At 37.4% G+C, this 23,883-nt stretch overlaps 1 protein-coding gene across 2 annotated transcripts in view; it reads right to left on the reverse strand.

Annotated features, from left to right (window-relative positions):
• Positions 1 to 23,883, reverse strand: part of DCP2 (decapping mRNA 2) — a 43,590-nt gene that overhangs the window by 14,477 nt on the left and 5,230 nt on the right. For both annotated transcript variants that reach the window (XM_082651369.1, XM_082651368.1), the window contains exons 2-4: positions 16,903 to 17,054; positions 10,936 to 11,084; positions 10,422 to 10,520 (exon numbers count right to left, since the gene is read on the reverse strand). In XM_082651369.1, coding sequence (XP_082507495.1) covers positions 10,422 to 10,520; positions 10,936 to 11,084; positions 16,903 to 17,054 — 400 coding nt within the window. The remainder of the gene's footprint in view (positions 1 to 10,421; positions 10,521 to 10,935; positions 11,085 to 16,902; positions 17,055 to 23,883) is intronic.

Consider the following 23,883-nt stretch of genomic DNA (forward strand, 5'->3'; position numbering starts at 1 on the left):
ATGAAAACGGAATGTGATTAATACTAATATTTAAGTGGGCAGATTCCAAGAGTATAGCTACAACCACATTTGCACGTGTGTGTGTGGGGAGGTGTTGTAAATGCACTAAAAATGAGAACTAGTGAAGTGGATTAATGGTTCTAAAACTGCCTTTCCTCACCGTGCCTCAAAAGGACTGCAGGAGCGTAAATCTCAGGAATAAAATGTCACATTTAACCCTCACCTTTTCCTTCAGCCAGAGGAGCCATTCTTAATTTGATTAAAATCCCGGGCTTCTGCTTAAAATTTAAAAAGCACTGGTATCTTCTAGCCTTAAAGTTCTCCTTCAGATAACATTTGTGTTCTGTGACCAAGTCCTTCCCCACTTCACCCCCAAATGAAAAGGCTTTGGAGCTTTAGTGTCTAGTAACCAGTGTGCATCTTTTACACTGGAGTTCGTTCCTCCTCTTGCCTCTAGTTTCAGCACCTTCTAACCAATCAGTGGGACAGAACATGCACAGGCCTGAATCTCTTACAAGGTATGGGTGTGAAGGAGATATTTCTATCCATTTTTTTTTTGTCTCTTCCCTCCTTCTCTTGCCAGTACATCTGACAAGAGAAAGGTACATCTTTCTACCTTCCTCAACAAGGGCACATCTATACTTGTCTCAAACATGTGTAGACTGTAACTCCCAATTTAAGCTCCTCTACGACACCTAACTCATTTCTGTATACTACCTTTCCCTAATTTCAAGATACTAGGTGAATATACTTACTTGAAAACTGCTCTATGGTATATAGAAAAAACAGACATTATTTGTATTTCCTACTTCTAGAAATGACAGAGTGGGAACAGAAATACAGATATGCTACCAAAAAAAAAAAAAGTTTTCTTGTCCTAAACCAAAACTATACACCTTTTCCAAAATAAAATTCTTTTACCAATTGTGGATTTATTTCACAACTCATGTATGCTATCTGGAGTGAAAGTCCAGATACTTTGGTTTTCCTTTTCTTTGCAACTAAGGTCTACCCTACTCTACTGCTTCAGACATAGCTTAAAAAAAATTGTTTTAATTGTAAATCAATCAGGATGGATATTAGATTTATAACTGTAACAATTAGGACTGGTTTACCTGAAAGTTTACACATCAGTGACATAAAATTGTTTCTCTTCAGAGTTTCCATTAAGAAGGTCAAAAGGGAAGACATAAACCAGAAGACATTCACAATACACTCAAATCCAGACTATATTAAAAAGTCCTATATATCCACAGGACAAGTAAACCAACTTTTTAAAAAAATGGGTAACATGTAAGTGGGTACTTAATAAAAGAGCACATTCAAATGGCCAATAAGAATATGACAATGTGGTCAACATCATTAGACTTCAGAGATACATAAATTAGAAGCACAATGACAATTACATTCCCATGAGAATGACTAAAAATTTTTTAAATTGATATAATTAACATTATATTAACTTCAGATATACAACATAATTAACTTTTTGTATATATTGAGGAATGACCATAAAATTTTTCCCAGTTTTACTGATATAATTGATATATACCATTGCTTAACTTTAAGGTGTACAGCTTAACGGTTTGACTTGTAATGAGAACTCACTGTAATGATAACTCTTAGGATCTACTCTCTGAGCAACTTACATACGTATCATACAGCAGTGTTAACTACAGTCATCATGTTGTTCACTGCATCCCTAGTACTTATTTATCTTCTAACTCAGTTTGTGCCTTTTGACCAGCTTCCTACAATTCTCCTCTACACGCACACACCCTCTGATAACCACAAAACTGATCTCTCCCTCTATGAGTTTTGTTTTTTCAAATTCCACATGTAAGTGAGACCATACAGTACCTGTCTTTGTCTGACTTATTTCATTTTGCATAATGCTCTCAATGTCCATCCATAGCGCAAATGGCAGGATTCTTTTTTTTTTTAACAGCTGAAATATATTCCATTGTGAATATAACATACCACATATTCTTTAACCATTCATCGATGAACACTTAGGTTGTTTCCATGTCTTGGCTGTTGTAAAAAATGCTATGAACATAAGAATGCAGATACCTTTTCAAGTTAGCATTTTCATTTCCTTTGGATATATTCCCACTAGTGGAATTGCTGGATCATATGGTAGTTGTAATTTAATTTTTTGAGGATCCTCCATACAGCTTTGCATAGTGGCTGTACCAGTTTACAATCTCAGTAACAGTGAACAAGGGATCCCTTTTCTCCACATTCATCTGTCTTTTTAAGGTGGCCATTCTAACAGGCATAAGAGATATATCATTGTGGTTTTGATTTCTATTTGCCTAATAACCTAGTGATGTTGAGCATCTTTTCACATACCTCTATCTTCCATTCCATTAGCCATTCCTCTATCTTCTTTGGAAAAATGTATATTCAGGTCTTTTGCCCATTTTTTAATTGAATTATTTGTTGAGTTGTATGAGTTCTTTATACATTTTAGCTATTAACCCCTTATCAAATATATGGTTTTCGAGTATTTTCTCCCATTCCATAGGCTGTCATTCTACTTTGTTGACTGTTTCTCTTGCTGTACAGAAGCTTTTGGGTTGATGTAGTCGCACTTGCTTATTTTGGTGCTTATGCTTTTGGTGTCATAGCCAAAAAATCATTGCCAAGACCCATGTCAAGGAGTTTTTATCCTGTTTTCTTCTAGGAGTTTTATAGTTTCAGGTCTTACATTTAAATTTAAGTATTTAATCCATTTCAAGTTAACTTCTGTGAGTGGTATAAGTCAGGGATCTAGTTTCATTCTTTTACATGAGAATATCCAATTTCTCCAGCACAATTTACTGAAGAGACTTCTTTTCTCCATTCAGTTTTCTTGGCTCCCTCTTCAAATATTAGCTGACCATATACGTGTGGGTTTATTTCTGGGATCTCAGTTCTATTCCATTGATCTATATATTTGTCTGTTTTTATACCAGTGCCATACTGTTTTACTTACTATAGCTTTATAGTATAGCTTGAAATCAGGCAGTGTGATGCCTTCCACTTTGTTCTTCTTTCTCAGGATTGCTTTGGCTATTCAGAGTCTTTGGTGGTTACATATACATTTTAGAATTTCTTTTCTAATTCTGTAAAAATAATGTCATTGAAATCTTGAAAGGGATCACACTGAATCTAGACATGGTTTTTGGCAGTAATGACATTAAACAATATTAATTCTCGCACTCCATGAACATGGGATAAAAATTTTTAAATTGGTAATTCTATGTGTAGGTCAGGACAACTAGAACTCTCATATGCGGGTGGTGGGAATGTAAATCGGTTCAACCACCTGGAAAACCATTGGCAGTAGATATGCAACTTCCCTATGACTCAATAATTCCACTCCTAGAGAAATGAAGGCTTATTTTCCTCAAAGGACATGTATAAGAATATTTACAGCAGTTTTATTCTGAATAGCCAAAAACTGGATACAATCCAATGCATAAGAGAATGGACAAACTGTGGTATATTTGTACACTGGAATATAACAAAGAGCAATTAAAAAGGACCAACTGCTAATATACACAACAACATAGATGAATCTCACAGGCATTATACTGAGCCAAAGACATAAAACACAAAGAATAACTATTGCAAAATCCTAATTATATGAAGCTCAAGACCAGGCAAAACTAATCAATGGTGATAGAAGTCAAGATAGTGGTTCCCTTCAGGAAATGTGGGGGAAAGAAGGCATTGACTAAGAAGGGGCAGGAAAGAATCTTCTGAGGTGCTGAAAATATTCTTTGACCTAGGTGGTGGTTTCACAGGTATATACATATATAAAAATGAATAACCTGTTAAGATTAGTGTATTTTATGTTCTTATCCTCCAACAAAAAAGTTTTAAAATAACTTTATATAGTTCTTAATTCTATTTTTACAGTTATTCCCTTTAACTACCTTCTTTGAATAATACCTTATAATCAGAAATTAGTATACATTCCAGTCACGTATGTCTGTATAATAATTAGAAACTATGCTAAAGGTAAACTGTATATTCTAAGTTCCTTGTGAGCAGAGCCTGTTACCAAACAGAATCTAACTGAATACATGCTTACTAAAACAAGTATTGGAGGACCGAGGGGCTGTTTCAGATTAGAGACTGAAAACATAACAATTAAATGCAAATACAGTACATGAGCCTGGATAGGATCGTGGAGGGAGAAGGGGGTGGAAACTGCAGAAAAGGACCATAATGGATCAACTAGTAAATATGAATATGAATTGTCCGTTAGATAACAGAACCTATCAATGTCCCACTCCTGAATTTGATAATTACACTGTGCGTATATAAGAGAACTTCCCACTTCTTAAAATTTACATGCGTAAATAATTAGGGGTTAAGGGGCATTTTGTCTGCAATTTACTCCTAAAGTATTTAGCAATAATAATAAAAACCATTCACCCATATGTATCAAAAGTAATAAAGCAAATATGGCAAAATATTAACAGGTGAATCTATTCTTTATATTATTCTTACTATTTTTCTCTATACTTGAAATTCTCTCAATAGTAACACAATTTTAAAGAGTAACATGTAATTAATGTTTAGGTTTTTCTAGTGCATTCATTCAAATATATCCTGTGTGCTTAGTAAGTGGTAGGTACTGTCCTAGGCACTGACTTCAGAAATGAATAAAGCAAGCGCTGCTCTTTAAAGAGCTCCATCTAAAAAAGAAATGATAACTGCAATATGATATACGTGCCAAAAGGTAGGTGGGTTCTATGGGAGTACAGAATCAGGGTGCCTAACTCAGCCTTGGTTAAAGGTAAGGTGTGATTGTGAGTTGGGGTGGTCACCTCTGGAAGGCTGTCATGGGCAGCATCCTATTCTGCTGGATACACTTGAGCTAGGACTTGAAAGATGAACAGAAGTTTGCCAGATAGAAAGAAAAAGACATTCCATTCACATAGCTGGGAATGGCTACAGCTGAAGAATTATATGAGAGGAAATGGTACAACATGAGGCCATCAGCCTAGTTTAACAAAGGCAGCTTGAAACCCTGTACAACCAAACTTAGAATAAACATAATATAGTGACAGACCTCAATTCTAAAAGTGATAAAGACTGATTTACCTCTAAAATTAGGTATTCATGGGCTTCCCTGGTGGTGCAGTGGTTGAGAGTCCGCCTGCCAATGCACGGGACACGGGTTCGTGCCCCGTTCCGGGAAGATCCCACATGCCGCAGAGCGGCTGGGCCCGTGAGCCATGACCGCTGAGCCTTGTGCGTCCGGAGCCTGTGCTCCGCAACGGGAGAGGCCACAGCAGTGAGAGGCCCGCGTACCGCAAAAAAATAAATAAATAAATAAATAAAATAATAATAATAAAATTAGGTATTCATTCTCAACAAATATTTACCAGGAAAAAATTTTAATAGCTCACTTACATGTATAGACAACAAATATAAGAATTTTAATACCATACCTTCTGTGTATCAAATCCATTCCTGTATTATAATACAGACTTAATGTTCCTGGCACATGGAATAGGACTAATGTCTCAAATGATATCAGATAAAAATCTCTACATAAGAGTAAAGAAATGTGCTACCCAAAGAACACCAGCATAGACAATGAAATCCTCTGCGTAAAATCTATGTCCTATAAGCCTACAAGAGGTAGAATAAACCAATAATTCCTCTGTACAAATTCTATTAAGATTAAATCACATAAATGCATATTAAAGCTTTATTAGAATAAAATATGTTGTTCTGACAAATAATAAGCAACAATATGAAATCTTGAAACCACAAGTGAACTGCCAAGTATTCCTTGTTTTCTCAAAAACAGTTGGTGTTTCACTGCAACTAACAACAAAAATATACTAAGGTTATCCTAATATAGCCTTTCAATAATATCTAGAAAACATTTTTCATATCCCTGTCCTAAATCTACTTCACTGAATACAAGTGATCAGAAATAGGGACTTCCCTGGTGGCGCAGTGGTTGAGAATCCACATGCCAATGCAGGGGACACGGGTTCGAGCCCTGGTCTGGGAAGATCCCACATGCTGCGGAGCAACTAGGCCCGTGAGCCACAACTACTGAGCCTGCGCGTCTGGAGCCTGCGCTCCGCAACAAGAGAGGCCGCGATAGTGAGAGGCCCGCGCACTGCGATGAAGAGTGGCCCCCGCTTGCCACAACTAGAGAAAGCCCTCGCACAGAAACGAAGACCCAATACAGCAAAAATAAATAAGTAAATAAATAACTCCTACCCTCAACATCTTCAAAAAAAAAAACATAAACTCCTATAAATGGAATAAAAATCTGGTTTTTAACTAAGACACTGGTGGTTCCTCCCCTCCCTCAAACAGTGTTGCTTTTATTATACTGCAGTACCACCAAGTGGCAGAAGGATACACTGCAACTCTAGCACTGCTAGTTGAATACTTCATCACTCAAAAATGGCAACTACTATGGATTGAACCCTCCAAAATTCTTACGTTGAAGACCTAACCCCCAATATGACTGTATTTGGAGATAGGGCCTCTGAGGAGGTGTTACAGGTTAAATGAGGTCATATGGGTGGGGCTCTAATCCAACAGGGCTAGTGCCCTTATGAAAAACAGGAGATGCTAGCACACTAGCTCTCGGGGCACTCACACAGGCACCTGGCAAAGGTCACATGAGCATGCAGAGAAAAGGCAGCCAACTGCAAGCCAGGATCAGAGTCCTCACCAAGAAGTCAATCAGCAGGCAGCTTGATCTTAGACTTCCCAACCTCCAGAGAAGTAGAAAATAAATTTCTATTGTTTAAGCCACCCAGTCTGTGGTATTTTGTTATGGCAGCCTGAGTGGACTAATACAGCAATGCTCCACCTTAGTCCCAAAACTTTTCTCTTTACGAAAAAAGTATTCACTTAAAAATCAGGAATAAAAGTCAAAAGACTTGACTTTAAAACTTCTAGCCTCAAAATTTACAGAAATTAAAGTTAAATCTTCTTTGACAAGTTCTTTTATCAGCTAAAAGAGACTATTATTTAGATCAGAAAAGTTAGAAGTTAGGATTAATTCTTATTATCAAAGGGAACATTTTTTTCCCTGAAATTAAAGGACTGTGGTTCCTAAGTATGCTTGTGCTTTCCTCAGAGCAAGACAAAAACTCTAAAACAGGGGGAAAAAATTCATATTGATCCAACAGAAAGGTAAATGTTATTAGGAAATAGATAGATGTACTTAAAAATCACAAATTCCTTCTGTTTTCATCTGTTTAGAAATTCTCACCCATTTATAAATATTCCTTAACTGCCTATATAGCAGTCAAGAACATCAACTCCAGAACCCAAATACCTAAATATCTCTGTTTTGCTGCTTACTGTAAGACCGTGAGCATGTTACTAAACTGCTGTTTCAGTTACCCCCACCTGTAAAATGGAGATAACAATTTCCCATAATGGTTGTATCTTTCCCCACAGGATTCTCTTTAGATCCTACAATCCACACTCCATTCTCCCACTTCCCATCGCCCCAAGAATAAATTTTATTTACTTTCTTACAAATTACAATGATGCACAGTCATTACTGAAATCAGCATCACATAGATAGGACAACTTTTTATCTTAGTATCCCAGAGCAGAGAACAAACAAGATAAACCAAAGTGAAAACTGTCTCAGTTCACAGGTTAACTTACTTTTTTACCCTGAATATCCTATTTCTGCATCATCCTGACTCTTTATAATACAGTGCATAAAACTCATCAGAGGGAGGTTTCCAGCACTCCTGGGTCTAGGGTCATTCTTCAGTTTTTCCAAGGTTAGGTATTTGATTCCTCCAAGAAGATCCAATTCCAGAGACAGCTCATTTCACACAATTTAGCCTAAATTTCTGTTATTCCAGTTATTATCTTTTCTAGACTTGGACAACTATCTCACTACTGTAGGACTAGTCTAACTCCACGTTTAAGATCTACAGATCAATTCCTCTAAGTAGGATGCTATGGTTCCCATTTTGTCCTTCCTTATAAGCAAGATGACTACAAAAATTGAAGGTATAAAAAGGGAAGACTTTACAATTACTGTACATCTCCTGCCATATACAGAAAAGAAAGGAAAAGCTCTTAGAGGATGTGGCAATTTCTCACCTGCTTCCTAAATAGCTTTCGATTTTAAAAGGTGGGCATAAACCTTCACCTACTTGTACAGAAAAAGCTTTGTCTATACGCTGTTGCAAATACTTGCTTAGATAAGTTGTTCCATACTCAATTTAAAATGCAGCATTTTCAATCATTTTTAAAATCTTACTCCAGGGCTTCCCTGGTGGCGCAGTGGTTGAGAGTCCGCCTGCCGATGCAGGGGACGCAGGTTCGTACCCCGGTCCGGGAGGATCCCACATGCCGCGAAGCAGCTGGGCCCATGAGCCATGGCCACTGAGCCTGCGTGTCCGGAGCCTGTGCTCCACAACGGGAGAGGCCACAACAGTGAGAGGCCCGCGTACCACAAAAAAACACAAAAAACAACAACAACAAATCTTACTCCAAAGAAAATAACTACTAATAGTTTTTCTACAGCAAATAACCACTAGTGGTTTATAAGAATTTTAACTATTATCCCTCACTAATAATTATACCCAAACTTAAATGAGGCAGTGAACACTGCCACAGGAAAACAATGAGTCAAAAAATAAATAAGGCAAGAGACCCAAATAAAATATGTCAAAAATACATACTGCCATCTCAAAATTCAATCACCACCAGCTTAGATTCTAAAGATATCACTTCTAGTTATGAAGATCTTGTTTCTAGCTATATCTGGGACTTCCCTGGTGCTGCAGTGGTAAAGAATACGCCTTCCAATGCAGGGTACACGGGTTCAATCCCTGGTTGGGGAACTAAGATCCCACATGCCGCAGGGAAACTAAGCCTGCGTGCCACAACCACTGAGCCCAGGCACCTCAACTAGAGAGCCCACACGCCCTGGAGCCCACACACCACAACTAGAGAAGAGAAAACCTGCACGCCATAACTAGAGAGAAGCCAGCACACAACAAAAAAAAAGATCACACATGCCTCAATGAAGATCCTACGTGCCGCAACTAAGACCCAACGCAGGCAAAAAAATAATTTAAAAACATTTTATGTCTTACAGAGACTTGCCCAAAGTCTCTAGGCTATTGAACAACATATACTAAAACTATACTAGAACAAAAACCTTTCAACTTCTAGGCCAGTTCTCTTTCCATTTTATCATACTTCCTCATAGCTCAACTTCTCAAATGTCAAGGACAAGGTGTAATGTTATAAATGATTAGGAACTAATAAATAAGAATACAGTATACAATATATCACAAGGTACTATACAGTTAAGGCCAAGCGAATGATAAAGACAGCAATTGCTATTAAAGTTCAGATTACTGTGGGCTACAGCTGACTGGTTACATTTTAAAATAAACAGAATTTAGGGACTTCCCTGGTGGCGCAGCGGTTAAGACTCCGTGCTCTCCATGCAGGGGGCCTGGGTTCTATCCCTGGTCAGGGAACTAGATCCCACATGCATGCCGCAACTGAGAGTTCGCATGCCACAACCAAGGAGCCCAAGTGACACAACTAAGGAGCTGGCAAGCCACAACTAAGGAGCCTGCCAGCCACAACTAAGACCCGGCACAACCAAATAAATAAATTAATTTTTTAAAAAAAAAACAATTTAAAGAAGAATGAACTTCCTTATTTTACAAATAAAGAAACTCAGGCCCTGTATATAGAGCTAGTTGGTGGCAGTCCTTTAGGGAAAAAGAGTAATTTGAGCTGGGTCTAGAAAGATACCTAGATAAGATTTGAATAGGCAGGAAGAAGACAGAACTTTCCAGGTAGGGAAATCACATATGCAAAAGCCTAGAGGCTGAAACAAATCAATCAAATTCAGAGACCAAAGAATTCATTCTTTTGACTAAGAATAAAGAAAAATAAATTTAGGAATGGCTAAGTTTTGTGTTGGGGGTAGGGGAGGGAGTTTCAATACTTAATTAAACTTGATCCTACAGGCAGTGGGAGGAAGCTAGAGTGGGTTTTGAGCAACAAACATAAATTTCTTAGAAAAGCCCAAATTATGCATTTGTCTGGAAGCCAAGAATATAAACATAAAACAAAGGTTATAATAGCCAAAATATTTAACCAATAACAAATCCAATTCTAAAAGGAAAGGTGGAGAAGATACCTAAAAAAAAAGTTAAATAATAGAATAAAAAATGAACAATGAAAGAAAATGGAAACAAATGAGAGAAGAATAAATGATAGATGTGGACAAATGAATCAACAGTTACATTATAAAAGATGTTACTTCATGCAGTCAAGTTCTGGAAAGAGGATTAAATGATCCAAACAAGTTAGTCTCCATGGCTAAAAAAACACACTCAAAGCATAACCACCAAATGTTACTGTTTCAAACTGCAATAACTCACCTCTCTAGCAGCACAATCATGAGGAGCTTCTTCTTTATTTACTTTTCCTTTTGGAAATCCCCAGCCTGATTTTGCTAGGTACCCCTGAACCAGTAATACCTACAAAACAATCAGAGGTAAAAATAAAACTTGCCCTCCTTTCCCATGTTCCTTTCTAAAAGCCAAAAGTGCTTTTCTCCTTACTTCAGGTAACTGTTATCACCAATAATTTTATTTGGTTGACTATCTTTCAGGAAGCTAAATATACTATTACTTTTCCTGTAAAGAAAGGTATTCTGTCCATTTTAAAGTATTTCTTCAAAAATCAAATGATTCCTTTGCAATAAGTCATGCTGCAACAAGTATAAATTATTAAGACCCAGAATGCAGATGAAATATACAAAATCTGGCCTTTTATCACTAAAAATCTAAGTATACTTTTCAAACCTCAGTTCAGAACATTATAAAAACAACATATTAGGATGAAAACAGCTGATCACCATTTCACTAAAAATCTTTTATTACTCTCACTCACATTTTCAAGTGTCTCATCAAGAATAATTGCACCATATGTTGGCACTCCCATTTTATATTCTTTCCATTCATCCAAAATTTTTTCCACATCTTCACCTTGAGGCAGCAAAAATGGACAATGACTGAAGAGTATACATTGTGTTAAGGAAGCTACTTTCTCCCTTAATACAGCTTAAGCACTTATACACATAAAGAGATCTATTTAAATCAACTGTGTATTTTACATGAAATTACTCGTATCTTCACCTCACTTAAGTTTATCCTTCTTGCTTTTGTCGTTTCACATTTGTTTTCTCTTGAACAAGCCATTGCTAACTTCTGCATTTAGCCTAGACACAAATCAAGTAAATTGTGAATACTCAAATACTCTAGCTCCCTAAGTTAACACAAATAAATTCAGGACCATGTGAACACTTCGAATAATTCTTGTTAAGTGGGTCGAATTCATCATATTAAGAGTCAACAGATACTGAAACTGACATCAAGAAATATAAGCACAGTACACATATACTGGTAAGAGCTAGGAACCATCAGAATAAGTGAAAGTGGGAATTCCCTGGTGGTCCAGTGGTTAGGACTCCGCACTTCCTGTGCAGGGAGCAGAGGATCAACCCCTGGTCGGGAACTAAGATCCCACAAGCCTCAAGGCCAAAAAAATAAATAAATAAATAAAAAGAGTAAGTGGAAGTGGCTAACTCTGGGAAGCAGAACTAGGGATGACATATTACACTGCCGAATTTCTTTACCATGTACATATATTGCTTCCATAATTTAAAACATTTTTAAGATGAAGATTTATTAAGGATTATAGAGAAAGGTAAATATGGGTTTTAAGGAAAGTATGGCCTGTTTCAAAAGAAACTGGGTATGCCTCCCCAAAACTGGGCTGAGTAAAGTAAGTTTTTTTTTAAAGTAAATAAAACCTAAACCTGTAAAGTATATGCTCAGGCTTCCAATACTCCACGCTACCAAATGCCTCATCACTACAGCACTGTTTATTATGAAAACTGTGGGGAAAATTATAATTTATGATAGCGTTTCTCAAACGGAGGACATTCTCAAGGGTCTTCAAGTCCTCTATGAAAACTTACATATTCTGTCTTTTCATTTTTATGTTAATGTAAAGGCATGTAATATGAGCATACTTTCAATCATTTGGATGATCTCATCCATCAAGTACTACACTACTTGATTTTAGAGACCATATTGGCACTAGTACTTTAACTGCTGTGGGCTACTAAAAGCAGAAAAAAAGTAATACGCAAATAGTGTATTAGGGTCAAATGATATTCCATTGTAACACAGAAAGGAAGGTGTCATAACACATAAAGAAAGGTTCTGGGAAAACTTGTAGTACAGGCACATCAAAACACCCTTAAAGACAGCATTATATTCACATTGTGACTAGTAGTTTGGTTTAAACAAACACATCACATTAAATTCACTTTATGAAAACAAATTTTATGAGTTTTACAGCTTTGTGTTTAAAATTTTGCTTTGGTTTTATAGTTGCAGTAAGAACTAAGGTTCTCAAAGAGCTCAAAAAAGTCAACCATCTATAACAACACTGTAATTAAAAGACAGGCAGTAGATTAATCTCAATATAAACACTCCTTGCCTTTATTTAGGGAGGCGGGAAAAAAGAATAAATTATGGATATAATACTAACTATTCCATGAAGCCCTATGGTTCTACAAGAGCTTGCTAGAATTCTGGAAGCTATTTCTCAATAAAAGTCTGGCTTGAGATGTTCAGTAAAATCCCTTATGTGTTTTAAAGTCACCACAGATTTTTTTGAATCTAGTTATAAATTTAAAATAAATGGATATTTTTTCCATTAAAAATTTAACCATAGTGAAAAAAACATATGAATATACCCCAGGAATATAGGTAACTTCCAATAATTCAAAGAGGAAGACACTTATCTAGTTTTTTTTCTTTCTCTTCCTTCTCCCTACAATGTTCCTCATAACTTCAAGGTGCATCAACGTCTCTCTAATGAAGTGTTATCTCATTTTTCTACCCATTAAACAACTTCTTTAAAAAGAATAACAAAAACAAAGGTTTAGCAAAAGAAATTAAATCAACTGACATAACCTTGGAAATTATCTATACTCTTCATTTACCTACTTTTTTTCCTATCCCCAAATCACCATAAAATGAGTGAGTTGATAAACCAACCAACTACAGTTCAAGATACACTTGGAATTAATGTTGAAAAGTACTTGCTCAAGTCCACACAATTAGCAAATAACAGAACCCAATCCAAAATGACATCAATTTCCCCAATGACAACTCTTCAATCCTCTTCCATATTCAGGAGTACATAAAGTAATTCAAACAAGGGAGTGGAAAGTTTTTGAATACCATTTTTATTTAATTAGACAATGTATTTAATTTAAAAAACCCTATGACATGCTCTGAGTAATGTTAATTATCTTTCTAATTTTTACTAAAAGCACTACTTGGCTACTATTTTGCGTCTTGAATCTGGGTTACTGGGCCCTACACAATAGTTCTAAGAGAAAGAAGATCACATTGATTACATGAAGAATGTAAGAAATTTTAAGCACATATATCTACTTGTATTACATATATCCTCTTTCTTTTTTAACAATTCAGTGATTTTTTTATATACTCTTTTTATTCTAACATTTTTGCAAAAACATGAAAAATCTGCTCTAACGATAGACAATCATTTAGATGATAATCTCCATCCTTCCATTATCATAGACGATATCGATCTCCCCAAGAACAACTCATCTCACGCTCCAGGCTCAGTTCCTTGTATTCCTTGTACTTTACATCCATGCCCACTTCTGGGACCAATTCCCACAGGAACATTCTGGACCTTGCCATCAATAGAACTATTATAGTACTTTGATTAGAATAAAACATTGTGACCACAATTTTCTACGGCAGTCTTCTAATTACTCACAATATACTGTTATTCTACATCTATTTTTGACTGTCTTCCTTTCTCCATATTAGCACCCTCCTGCTTTTAATTCCTTCCCTAAACAATATGGTCCATCACTTTAATCAATGTCTTAGCAAGATCCAAAATTTCTTTGCCCCACTATTCTGAATACAGCTCCCTAGTAAAACCTCAACCCAGCGTCAAGTCCAGGACAGCCATTCTGTACCCACTGCTGAGTGCTTACTGAAGAAAAATCACAAGACCATGCAAAATTAACAAAAGAGAAAACAGAGGCACAGAAAAGCCCCACTATTTGCCCAAGGTTGCACAGCTGGTAAATGGCAAAGGTGGGATGGCAACCCAAGTAATCTGGCTCCAGAGCTCATACTATTAACTTTTATTCTACATAGTCTCACCACTTCAATATCCCACAGGTACCACAAACCAACATGTCCATAACTGAGCCCATCATTCCCCACAAAATTTCTCCTCCATTATTTTTCTACAAATGGAATGGCACACCCATCCACTCAATTGTTCAAATCAGAAACCTGGATACCATCCTCGATTCCTTCTTCCACCTTTCCTCAAACATCCAAGTTAAGACAAATTTTACTCCTAAATACCACTGAAATTTAATCTTTTCTATTCACTTCTATCACAGGTTTCCATTTCTCAATCATAAATTAATGAAATAGCATCTTAACTAGGTTTCCAACCTCATGTTCCTCCAATTCACTGCCTACACTATTTCAGAGCTTCTTTCAAAACACCCCTAGAGAAATAAAGCAAATATGGCAAAAAGCTAACAATGGGTGAATACATAAAAAGGGTATAATGGCAGTTGATTGTAATATACTTAAGTTAAAATTACTGTAAGTTAAAATTTTTTCCCAAAAGTAAAGTTGTTTTTTTTTTAAATCTCCTATATTCTTTTATTACTCTTATGGATAAAGTCCAAACAAACATGGCCTACAAGACCCTTCCTCCAAAGAAAACTTTTATCTAATTCCAAATCTGGGTTGGATTAGTCTCTTCGCTATTCCTACTGAACCCTATGCTACCTTATCAAAACCTAACAGACTGCAATGTAATCATGTCCCTTTCTGTCTGTAATCTTCTTGAAGACAGCAACCAAATCTACCTTGTTCACTGCACAACGCCTGGCACAGAGGAAGCACTCAATTATTGAATGAAGTCTACCACACTAGCAATAAAATTTTTTTCCTCCATATAAATGAATTAAAAGAAACTTAACTAGAACAGAGGCTTTTTTTTTTAATAACAAGGAAAGTTTTTAAAACTCATGTGCATACACACACAAAATCTTACCCAGAACCCCGAAGTATGTATAGTTGCTCTGGTAGAACCCTAAGTCTATGAAAACAGACCAAAACCGCAGAAGACAACTTTCCTGTTTTAATCATGTTTATAGCTCCTTAAAAGCAAAGTCTTCTATGATTTCTTCATAAAACCTGCTACCGAGACTTTAACAAAGACAGTGCTCAGTGGTACTTCTATTCCCCTTTGATTTTTTCATTTACTTCTCCATATTTAATCTATCAAACAGCTTGAGCATTTCTGCCACTGAAATTTGTCTCTTCTGTCTTTTCTTTGTAGTCCCTCTACTATGGTTCAGGACCTTACTACTCCATATCTCAAGTATTTAACAGTCCTTGTGGTTCAACCTGTCCTGCCAAATAAGTTTTTTTGAATACCATTTTCAAATGGTCTGAGTAATATTCTTAACTTAGCCTTGCTCAAAAACTTTCAATGGTTAACAGTAATGCAGAATAAACAGAGTTTCATCCATTTTCTACAGAGCCCTAAGGGGTTCCTTATTTCATACAGCTCAAGAAAAAGCATAGGGAGCTGAGTATGAGGGTTATTTTAGGTCACCTATCCCTACTCCAACTCTACTCCAACTAGCATAGTACAGTGAACTTGCGGGTACAATTGCATCTGAGCACATGATTTATGGTTAAAAACAATGACCTAGAGAATAAAAATCAAAGCAGTTTGGCTCAGGATTTAAAACCCCACAAATTCCCCCTATACAACTTCCATCCATACCCCCTCTTGTATCCCTGTAAGAAACTCAATGCAAAATAATTTACTTCCCAAAATATCTCTTATCCTTTCCAACTCTCCAATTTTGCTCAGTCCCTTTTCTTTACCTGCAACATATTCCCCACTCCAGCCTGTTTAGAAAATTCTATATTCCCTTAAAAATATAGCTTTGCCTAAAATCTTTCCACCTTTTGCCAAATTCTAAAAACACTTAGTATAAGAAACATTAGCAATTCATCAATTTTTTTTGCCTTGTGACATAGCTTCTTTTATAATCTTAAATATTCATGTCAATCTTATAATTAATAAATGATGAAAAGTTTCTATTTTATTTGTAAATAGGGAGGAACAAAAGCTTCTCTAAAGGCAAGGACTTCTTTGAATTTGTCGCAGACCCAAAAACTGCTTTGAAAACAGCAAGTACTCAATAATTATTTAAGAATTTCTATCCCAGAAAGGTAGTAATCTGAATAAAGATCATCCAGTTAAGTGCAAAAGCAAGAGAAATGTAAAAAACAGATCAGTTCTAGAAATAGGCTAGCTACATATGGAAAAAAAAGAAAATCAAATTTAATTCTAATGATCACTGCACATTTTAGGGGGTCCTCCACATAAAAATAAGAATACAGTTGGCCCCCCAGTATCCAGATGTAGGACCCGCAGATACCGAGGGCTGACCATACTTTGCCATTTTACAGTCTAAGGAACTTGAGCATCCATGGATTTTCGTATCCTGCGGGAAGGGGGGTGGTCCTGGAACCATCCCCATAAACCAAGGTACAACTGTACTATCAAACTGTGCCTACCATAATCAGGCACAAACCATATATATATGTTTTACATTTTTGACAATTTTTAGAAATCAAGTATGTTTTATCTAAAAGGTTATAAATCTCAACGACAAGCAAAAGAAAATTTGTGCTAAAATACCTTATTAATAAGAATGAAAGACATTCATTATAGTAATAAAAAGGATATCAGCTTTAGCAAAGTCTCTTATCCCACACTGAGGTAATCCTGGTGTGTTCTGCATGTAGAAATCCAAGTAAAACCAATGGGCAAGTTCAATCTGAAAACACACTCGGATAGCATTGTCTCTTTCCTCGCTGGGAATATGCAAAATAAATCGGCTGTCAAAAACAAAAAACATACAAAAATTACATTTACAAACCATAACAATTTATTTTAACCTTTTTAATTGCTTCACTCCTGACCCACCAACATAGAAAAGGGACCCAGAGCAGTACTGATCAAGGAAGCAAAACTGGCAGGAAATTACTACAGGGAAGATGAGTCTTTAAAAAAAATAATAAATAAGAGATATCACATATATCTCATTCATAATAGAATTTTTTTAAGAGGCCATCTACCCTCTGTTCACAAGTACAGAGATAAACTTAAGAGCTCTCTAACAATAAATTAAAGGTGAGCAAGAAAACAAACTTCACTAGGATTCCCTCCCATGCCTGGTAACATTTTCAAAGAATATATGCAAATATATTCATATACTCAAATAGAAAAGATGTTAGCTGCTTAATCTTCATATTTAAAGTATTACAAAAAAAATTAAAGAAATCATTAATAGACCAGATTTCCCAAAAAGCTCATCTGAAGAACCTGAGTTCAAAATAACTTTCAAATACACTCACTTTTAAAAAAACCTAAATTGTCTTTTCCAAGTACATTCAGAGGGAGGAAGGGACATTTATTTTAATACGTAGTATAAGTGTGCACTATATTAAATACACATATGTATATATATGATTAAGATAATTAACCCCTTTTTTATGCAACAAGTCAAAATTTATGTGATCTACAGGACTCATTAAGCAACCATTAAAGCTTCTTCCACGCTTAGCATTTTTGTAATCTTTTTTTCTAGCGACCTTTAGAGATAGACTGAACTACATAAAAGAAATCCACTGGTTTTTAGAGTCATTTTCTAAAATTAAAAATAGCATCACCCAGTCTGATCACTTACACTATTCACTAGCTGTGGTGCTAAATGTTCTTTGTTGTTTTCAAGTTTCAAATCAAACCTCAAAAAAAAAATGCTTTTAAATTATAAAAATAATGTAGCATTCCAATAGGGGATTGAATAAGTAAATGTTAAGACAAATGTATGTACAATAATCTACAATTCAATATAGAAAAACAATGGGGAAAGGAGCTTAAAACTGCATCTACACTAAAACCAAGACATGTAACACGCAACATTAATGGCATAATGTAAGATATAAAAATCTGAGCTCTTCCATACGGCATTCAAGATCCAGTGCCTGCTCACCTGCACAGCCTCTATCACTCTGTAAGGTTCTTTATACCCAGTGATACCTAATTCTTAGTAATGTCCTAAATTGCCATCCACATACTATATCTATTCCCTTCTCTTGTCCATCTAGCAAACTTATAACTCACCCCTCATGACTTAACACTGTATCTCCTATATAGGTATATCAGACTCCTCTGAACAGATTTATAAACTCTTTCAACTCCTCCATTATAGTAATTATCTAATTTTTACTATTACTGTCTATAAACTCTTCCAAATTACTTCACTGAGATCTTTGTATACTTTTATTCCCATAGTCTAGCAAATTGTCTCATATACTTACAGTGACATACTGATAGTTACAATTTATCTTTGAAAGGTAAGATGGAGTAAGCACACTCCACTCTGTCCCTCCCATAAAACGTATAAAACCTGGACAAAATACATGGAGCAGCTGTTTGAGGACTATGAAAAGTAAACAGCAGCAGAAAGATTGGGGAAGATGACAAATATTCAAATTTACCATTTTTCACCCTCCAATATCCCCTAGCTGGATTGGGGGTTAGAAGTGACCTCCAAAAGCCCTCAAGGATCAAGAAAGTAATCTGTTAACACTCAGAGACAGTAGAGGAAATTTCTCCTCTCTTTTCTCCATTCTCTCATGCCCCAGAGCCCAACCAATGCCACACTGGTTAGACTTGGCAGCAACAGTGGCTGTAACAGGGATCCACAGAGACTAAAACTTTGATGGACGGGAACCTTCCTCTCCGATAGCAAGAGGTGGGAGGTCCCAAGAGATTAGGGCCAACATCCATTGCTTATTTTACTTCTAACCTCCAGCTGCTTGGTCCCAGGCATGAGCAGAGTCACAAGAAATGTGTGGTAGAGCATCTTTCCATTTTTGCCATTTTTCAATATTCAATTTCCTCAAAAAGGGGAGCCAAGAAGTACCAGGGGGATAGCAGAAAAGGAGCAGCTCAGGAAAATGGTCCCACGAAATTGTTTATGAACTCTGAGGCTCAACCCCAAACTGCACAAACTTGGATTAGAATACAAACAGCATACCACACACTTTGTGAGCTGAACGACGTATGAGACAGACCACTGCCCAAGTCTCAGACTAGCCAGTAGATGATACACAAAGACAAAAAGCACTGCAAAAACTAGCCTTCTTTTATCTGATTTTATTTAACTTACACCAAGTCTCAAAAAAAACACCTGTCTGCTATATCTTATTTTCTCAGTTTGGGACATTTTCTATTGATTTCCATTATGGAAGTTGAAGAATTAACTCCAGTCCTCCCACTCTCATTCTACACACCATTCTCATCTCTACATCTTCCGAACAAAATGATATCTTAGTTTGGTTAGTGTGTTAACTACAGCACTACTGACACCTGGAACTGATAATTGTATGTTGAGAGGAGCTGTCCTGTGTGCTGTAGGTGTTTAGCACCATCCGTAGCCTCTGCTTATTAGATGTCAATAGCACTCTCCAGTAAAGCTGTGACAACCAAAAAGATCTCCAGCCACTGCCAAAGTTCCCTGAGGGGAGCAAAATCACTCGCAGTTGATAACCGCCGGGTTAGATCAAAAATTCAGTCTTGAGCTTCCCTGGTGGCGCAGTGGTTGAGAATCCGCCTGCCGATGCAGGGGACACGGGTTCGTGCCCCGGTCCGGGAGGATCCCACATGCCGCGGAGCGGCTGGGCCCGTGAGCCATGGCTGCTGTGCCTGCGCGTCCGGAGCCTGTGCTCCGCAACGGGAGAGGCCACAGCAGTGAGAGGCCCGCGTACCGCAAAAAAAAGAAAAAGAAAAAGAAAAATTCAGTCTTTACATTACTATGACTCTGCAAACTTAATTCAAGACTAAGCCATGTGACAAGCTACGATTGTTTTCCCTTTAAAGCACAACCTTTTGTTCTCCCACTAATTAATAAATGTCTTATTGTCTTTGCTTTGTTTTCTCTATACTTGTCACTAACTCAATCTTCCACTAGTTTCCTAAATTTTTTTTCTCAAGATGTTAATTCAGACACATCCATTTCATCTTGAAGACTATCCCTGAGCCTTCTGATCTGTTCCAGTCTGGAGTGGTTGTCACTTCACATAACACACATCTGTCATTCTATGCTATCCTTTCACTAGCATCCTATAGTTCCCAACGCCTCCATCCTGTATTTTTTTTTATAAATTTATTTTATTTATTTATTTTTGGCTACACTGGGTCTTCGTTGCTGTGCGCAGGCTTTCTCTAGTTGCAGCAAGCAGGGGCTACTCTTTGTTGCGGTGTGCTGTCTTCTCATTGCGGTGGCTTCTCTTGCGTGCAGAGCACGGGCTCTAGGTGCGCAGGCTTCAGTAGTTGTGGCACGCTGACTCAGTAGTTGTGGCACACGGGCTTAGTTGCTCCACGGCATGAGAGTTCTTCCCCGGACCAGGGCTCGATCCTGTGTCCCCTGCATTGGCAGGTGGATTCTTAACCACTGTGCCACCAGGGAAGCCCCATCCTGTATTTAGATCTATTTCTTATATCCTGTCTTCCTCCTAATTAATGTACTTCCTATTTTTACGAAGTACATCTTCCCATGCCTTCTGGAAAAAGGATGCAGGGGAGATTAATATTAAGACATGGTGAATTTGAGAATATTTTTATCCTCACTCTTGACACTTTGGCTAGGTAAAGAATTCCAGGTTGGAAATCATTTTCCTTCAGAATCCTGAAGACAGTGCCCACTCCTGCCAGCCTATAATTTTGATGTGAAGACTGAAGCCACTCAGATTCCTTTGCCCAACCTGTTTTTTCAGACTGGAAGCTTCCAGGTTCTTCCTTCTATCCTCAATGTTCTGAAATTTCCCAGTTGTCTATTATTCATCCACTGATTCACCCATTCAATGGACTTTACCTATTTAGAAACTCATCTCCTTCAGTACTAAAGGACCTCATGGACTGATCCTTTGATTCTTCACTTTTCTCTGATATTTCCTATCTCTAATTTCTCAAGCCCCCTTACTTTCGGGAAACAGTCTCTTGCAAGCCATCTATTGAGGTTTTTGTTTCTACTCTCACATTTAAAATTCCAAAGGCTATTTTTGTTTAAACTATGCTTTCACAGATAATTCTGTTATTCCATGACTGTAAAAACCTATCTAAGGAGATCAATGTAGTTTTGAGGGGGTTTTTTGTTTTAAAGTTTTCTTCTATCTACATAGTTTTATTCTTTTCAGTTGCTTTTTTGTTGTTGTTAGTTTTATGCTCTACTTTTTGTGTTAAGAGGCCTATTTCAGATGTTCGTATTTAATGTGATAGACCACAAAGCTAATTAGGAAGGTTGTCAAACTATGAGGCACCACTTAAGGTGATCAGGCTGAGCCATTTAATCAAGGAACCTCCAATGTCAGTATCTTTAGGTGTTTCCTCGTGGGCTAGTCTGATCATCTAGACAAGAACCTTCCAATCTCCTATCTGGAGGATAAAGCCCAGGCTGCCACATTCTGGGAGCTGAGCAGGGGAAGAAGGATGGTTTTCAATATGTATACAGGATGCATAAACTCACTTCTGCCACTTTTCAACATTCTCTAATTCTGAAGTAGGCTGACTACTACAGTAGTCTTTCACTCTATCAGGTCTGCGAAGTCATATGCCACTTTCCCTTCTGCTGTACGGTTTCCAAGTTTTGTTGCTCATCTCTTCACCCAATCTTCCTTTCCTTGTGGGTTATGCATTTAAAATTGTCAAACTTTACTCTTTTTGTGGAGTAGATGTTTGTGTTCAGTCTACTATCTTTAACTAGAAATTTGCATTTCAGACTTCCCTGGTGGTGCAGTGGTTAAGAATCCACCTGCCAATGCAGGGGACACGGGTTCGAGCCCTGGTCCAGGAAGATCCCACATGCCGTGGAGCAACTAAGCCCATGCACTACAACTACTGAGCCTGCGCTCTAGAGCCCGTGAGCCACAACTACTGAGCCTGAGTGACACAACTACTGAAGCCCACGTGCCTAGAGCCTGTGCTCCACAACAAGAGAAGCCACTGAAATGAGAAGCCCGCGCACTGCAACGAAGAGTAGCCCCCACTGGCCGCAACTAGAGAAAGCCCATGTGCAGCAACTAACACCCAACCCAGCCAAAAATAAATTAAATAAATAAATAAATATTTTTTTAAATTTGCATTTCAACAAATTTCTAGAGGATACTAACCACAATCTAAAATGGGGTAAGAAAATGCCTAAGACAGAGAAATCCAATCCCATTCCCATCCCAATCCAGAAAAGCCCCAAATGAAGAAAGCTAAGCTGGAAGATGAGAATAAGAAATAAAACTTTTAGAAAAGGGTAACAGAGAGGTCTATTTATGTAATAGGAGAACATCCACTCTTCTTTCATTCCTCTGACAGTCAGGAGTTTCTCCTACAAAAGCTGGGGGAAGGAGGAACAACAGCCAAGGCCCTTTTCTAACTTTAGCAGACAGGTTTGAGTGTTGGCACCCCAAAGCAAAACTCCTACACATTGGTATTCAAGGGTCTCCCAGAATAAAAGTCAGCTCCCTATCTATTCTCATAAAGAAGCCTATCAACAAGTAAGTCCCTCTACAGCCTCATCTTAAATATGAAACAGCAACCAAAAATCACCCAATGTCTAAGGAAAATCTAAATGACAAAGAAAAAATTAAACACATTAAAAAACTGGTTGTGAAGAAAAGACAGTGTTGAGGATATCTCCTGGAACCTTGGTACTGAAAGTGTGGACCCTGGACCACCTGGAAACATAACTGTGAGAAGAAAAAGAGACATTTCAGTCATATACGGACTCAGAAAGTTTACTCTCTAATGACCCCCTCAAAGGAAATTACTTTAGAATGTACACCAGCAAAACAAGAATGAAAGCCAAGAAAGCATAAAACAGGATTCAAGAAAGAAGAGATACAACCTGGGAGAGCTGGGAAAGGGAATTCTTGTGTGCCAGTTGTTTGGCAAGATTAAGAAGCAACCAGTCCAGATTAGACTAAGAGAGTGGAGATCTCCAAGACGGCATTCTCCAGGAAAAGAGAATTCTGTAGAACGATAGATACTAGTATGACTGAGGGTAAGACCAAGGATATAATAAAGGAGCAGGGGCTTCCCTGGTGGTGCAGTGGTTAAGAATCCACCTGCCAATGCAGGGGACACGGGTTCGAGCCCTGGTCCAGGGAATATCCCACATGCCACAGAGCAACTAAACCCGTGTGCCACAACTACTGAGCCTGCACTCTAGAGCCCGTGAGCCACAACTACTGAGCCTGCGCACCTAGAGCCCATGCTCTGCAACAAGAAAATCCACCGCAATGAGAAGACCGCGCACCACAACAAACAGTAGCCCCGCTCGCCGCAACTAGAGAAAGCGCGCACACAGCAACAAAGACCCAACACAGCCAAAAATAAAAAAATAAATTAAAAACTTTAAAAAATAAAAAAACAATCTTTAAAAAAATAAATAAAAAATAAAGGAGCAGATGGGGGGTGATGGTGGACGGCAGCAAGAAACTTTGGGCATGTTGGGGGAGAAGGGTAAATATACAAGAGAATCACAGTCCAAACATGAAGCAAAAAAGCCAAAATTAGAACAAAAGGGGAAAAAATTATTTCAAGAATAGCTAGAAGGAATCAGGGAATAATGAACAAAGCATATGCTTCCTTCTCCAAAAGAAAAAATTA

The sequence above is a fragment of the Grampus griseus genome, assembly GCF_964374135.1.
Source record: "Grampus griseus genome assembly, chromosome: 3".
In the NCBI taxonomy this organism is placed as follows: domain Eukaryota; kingdom Metazoa; phylum Chordata; class Mammalia; order Artiodactyla; family Delphinidae; genus Grampus; species Grampus griseus.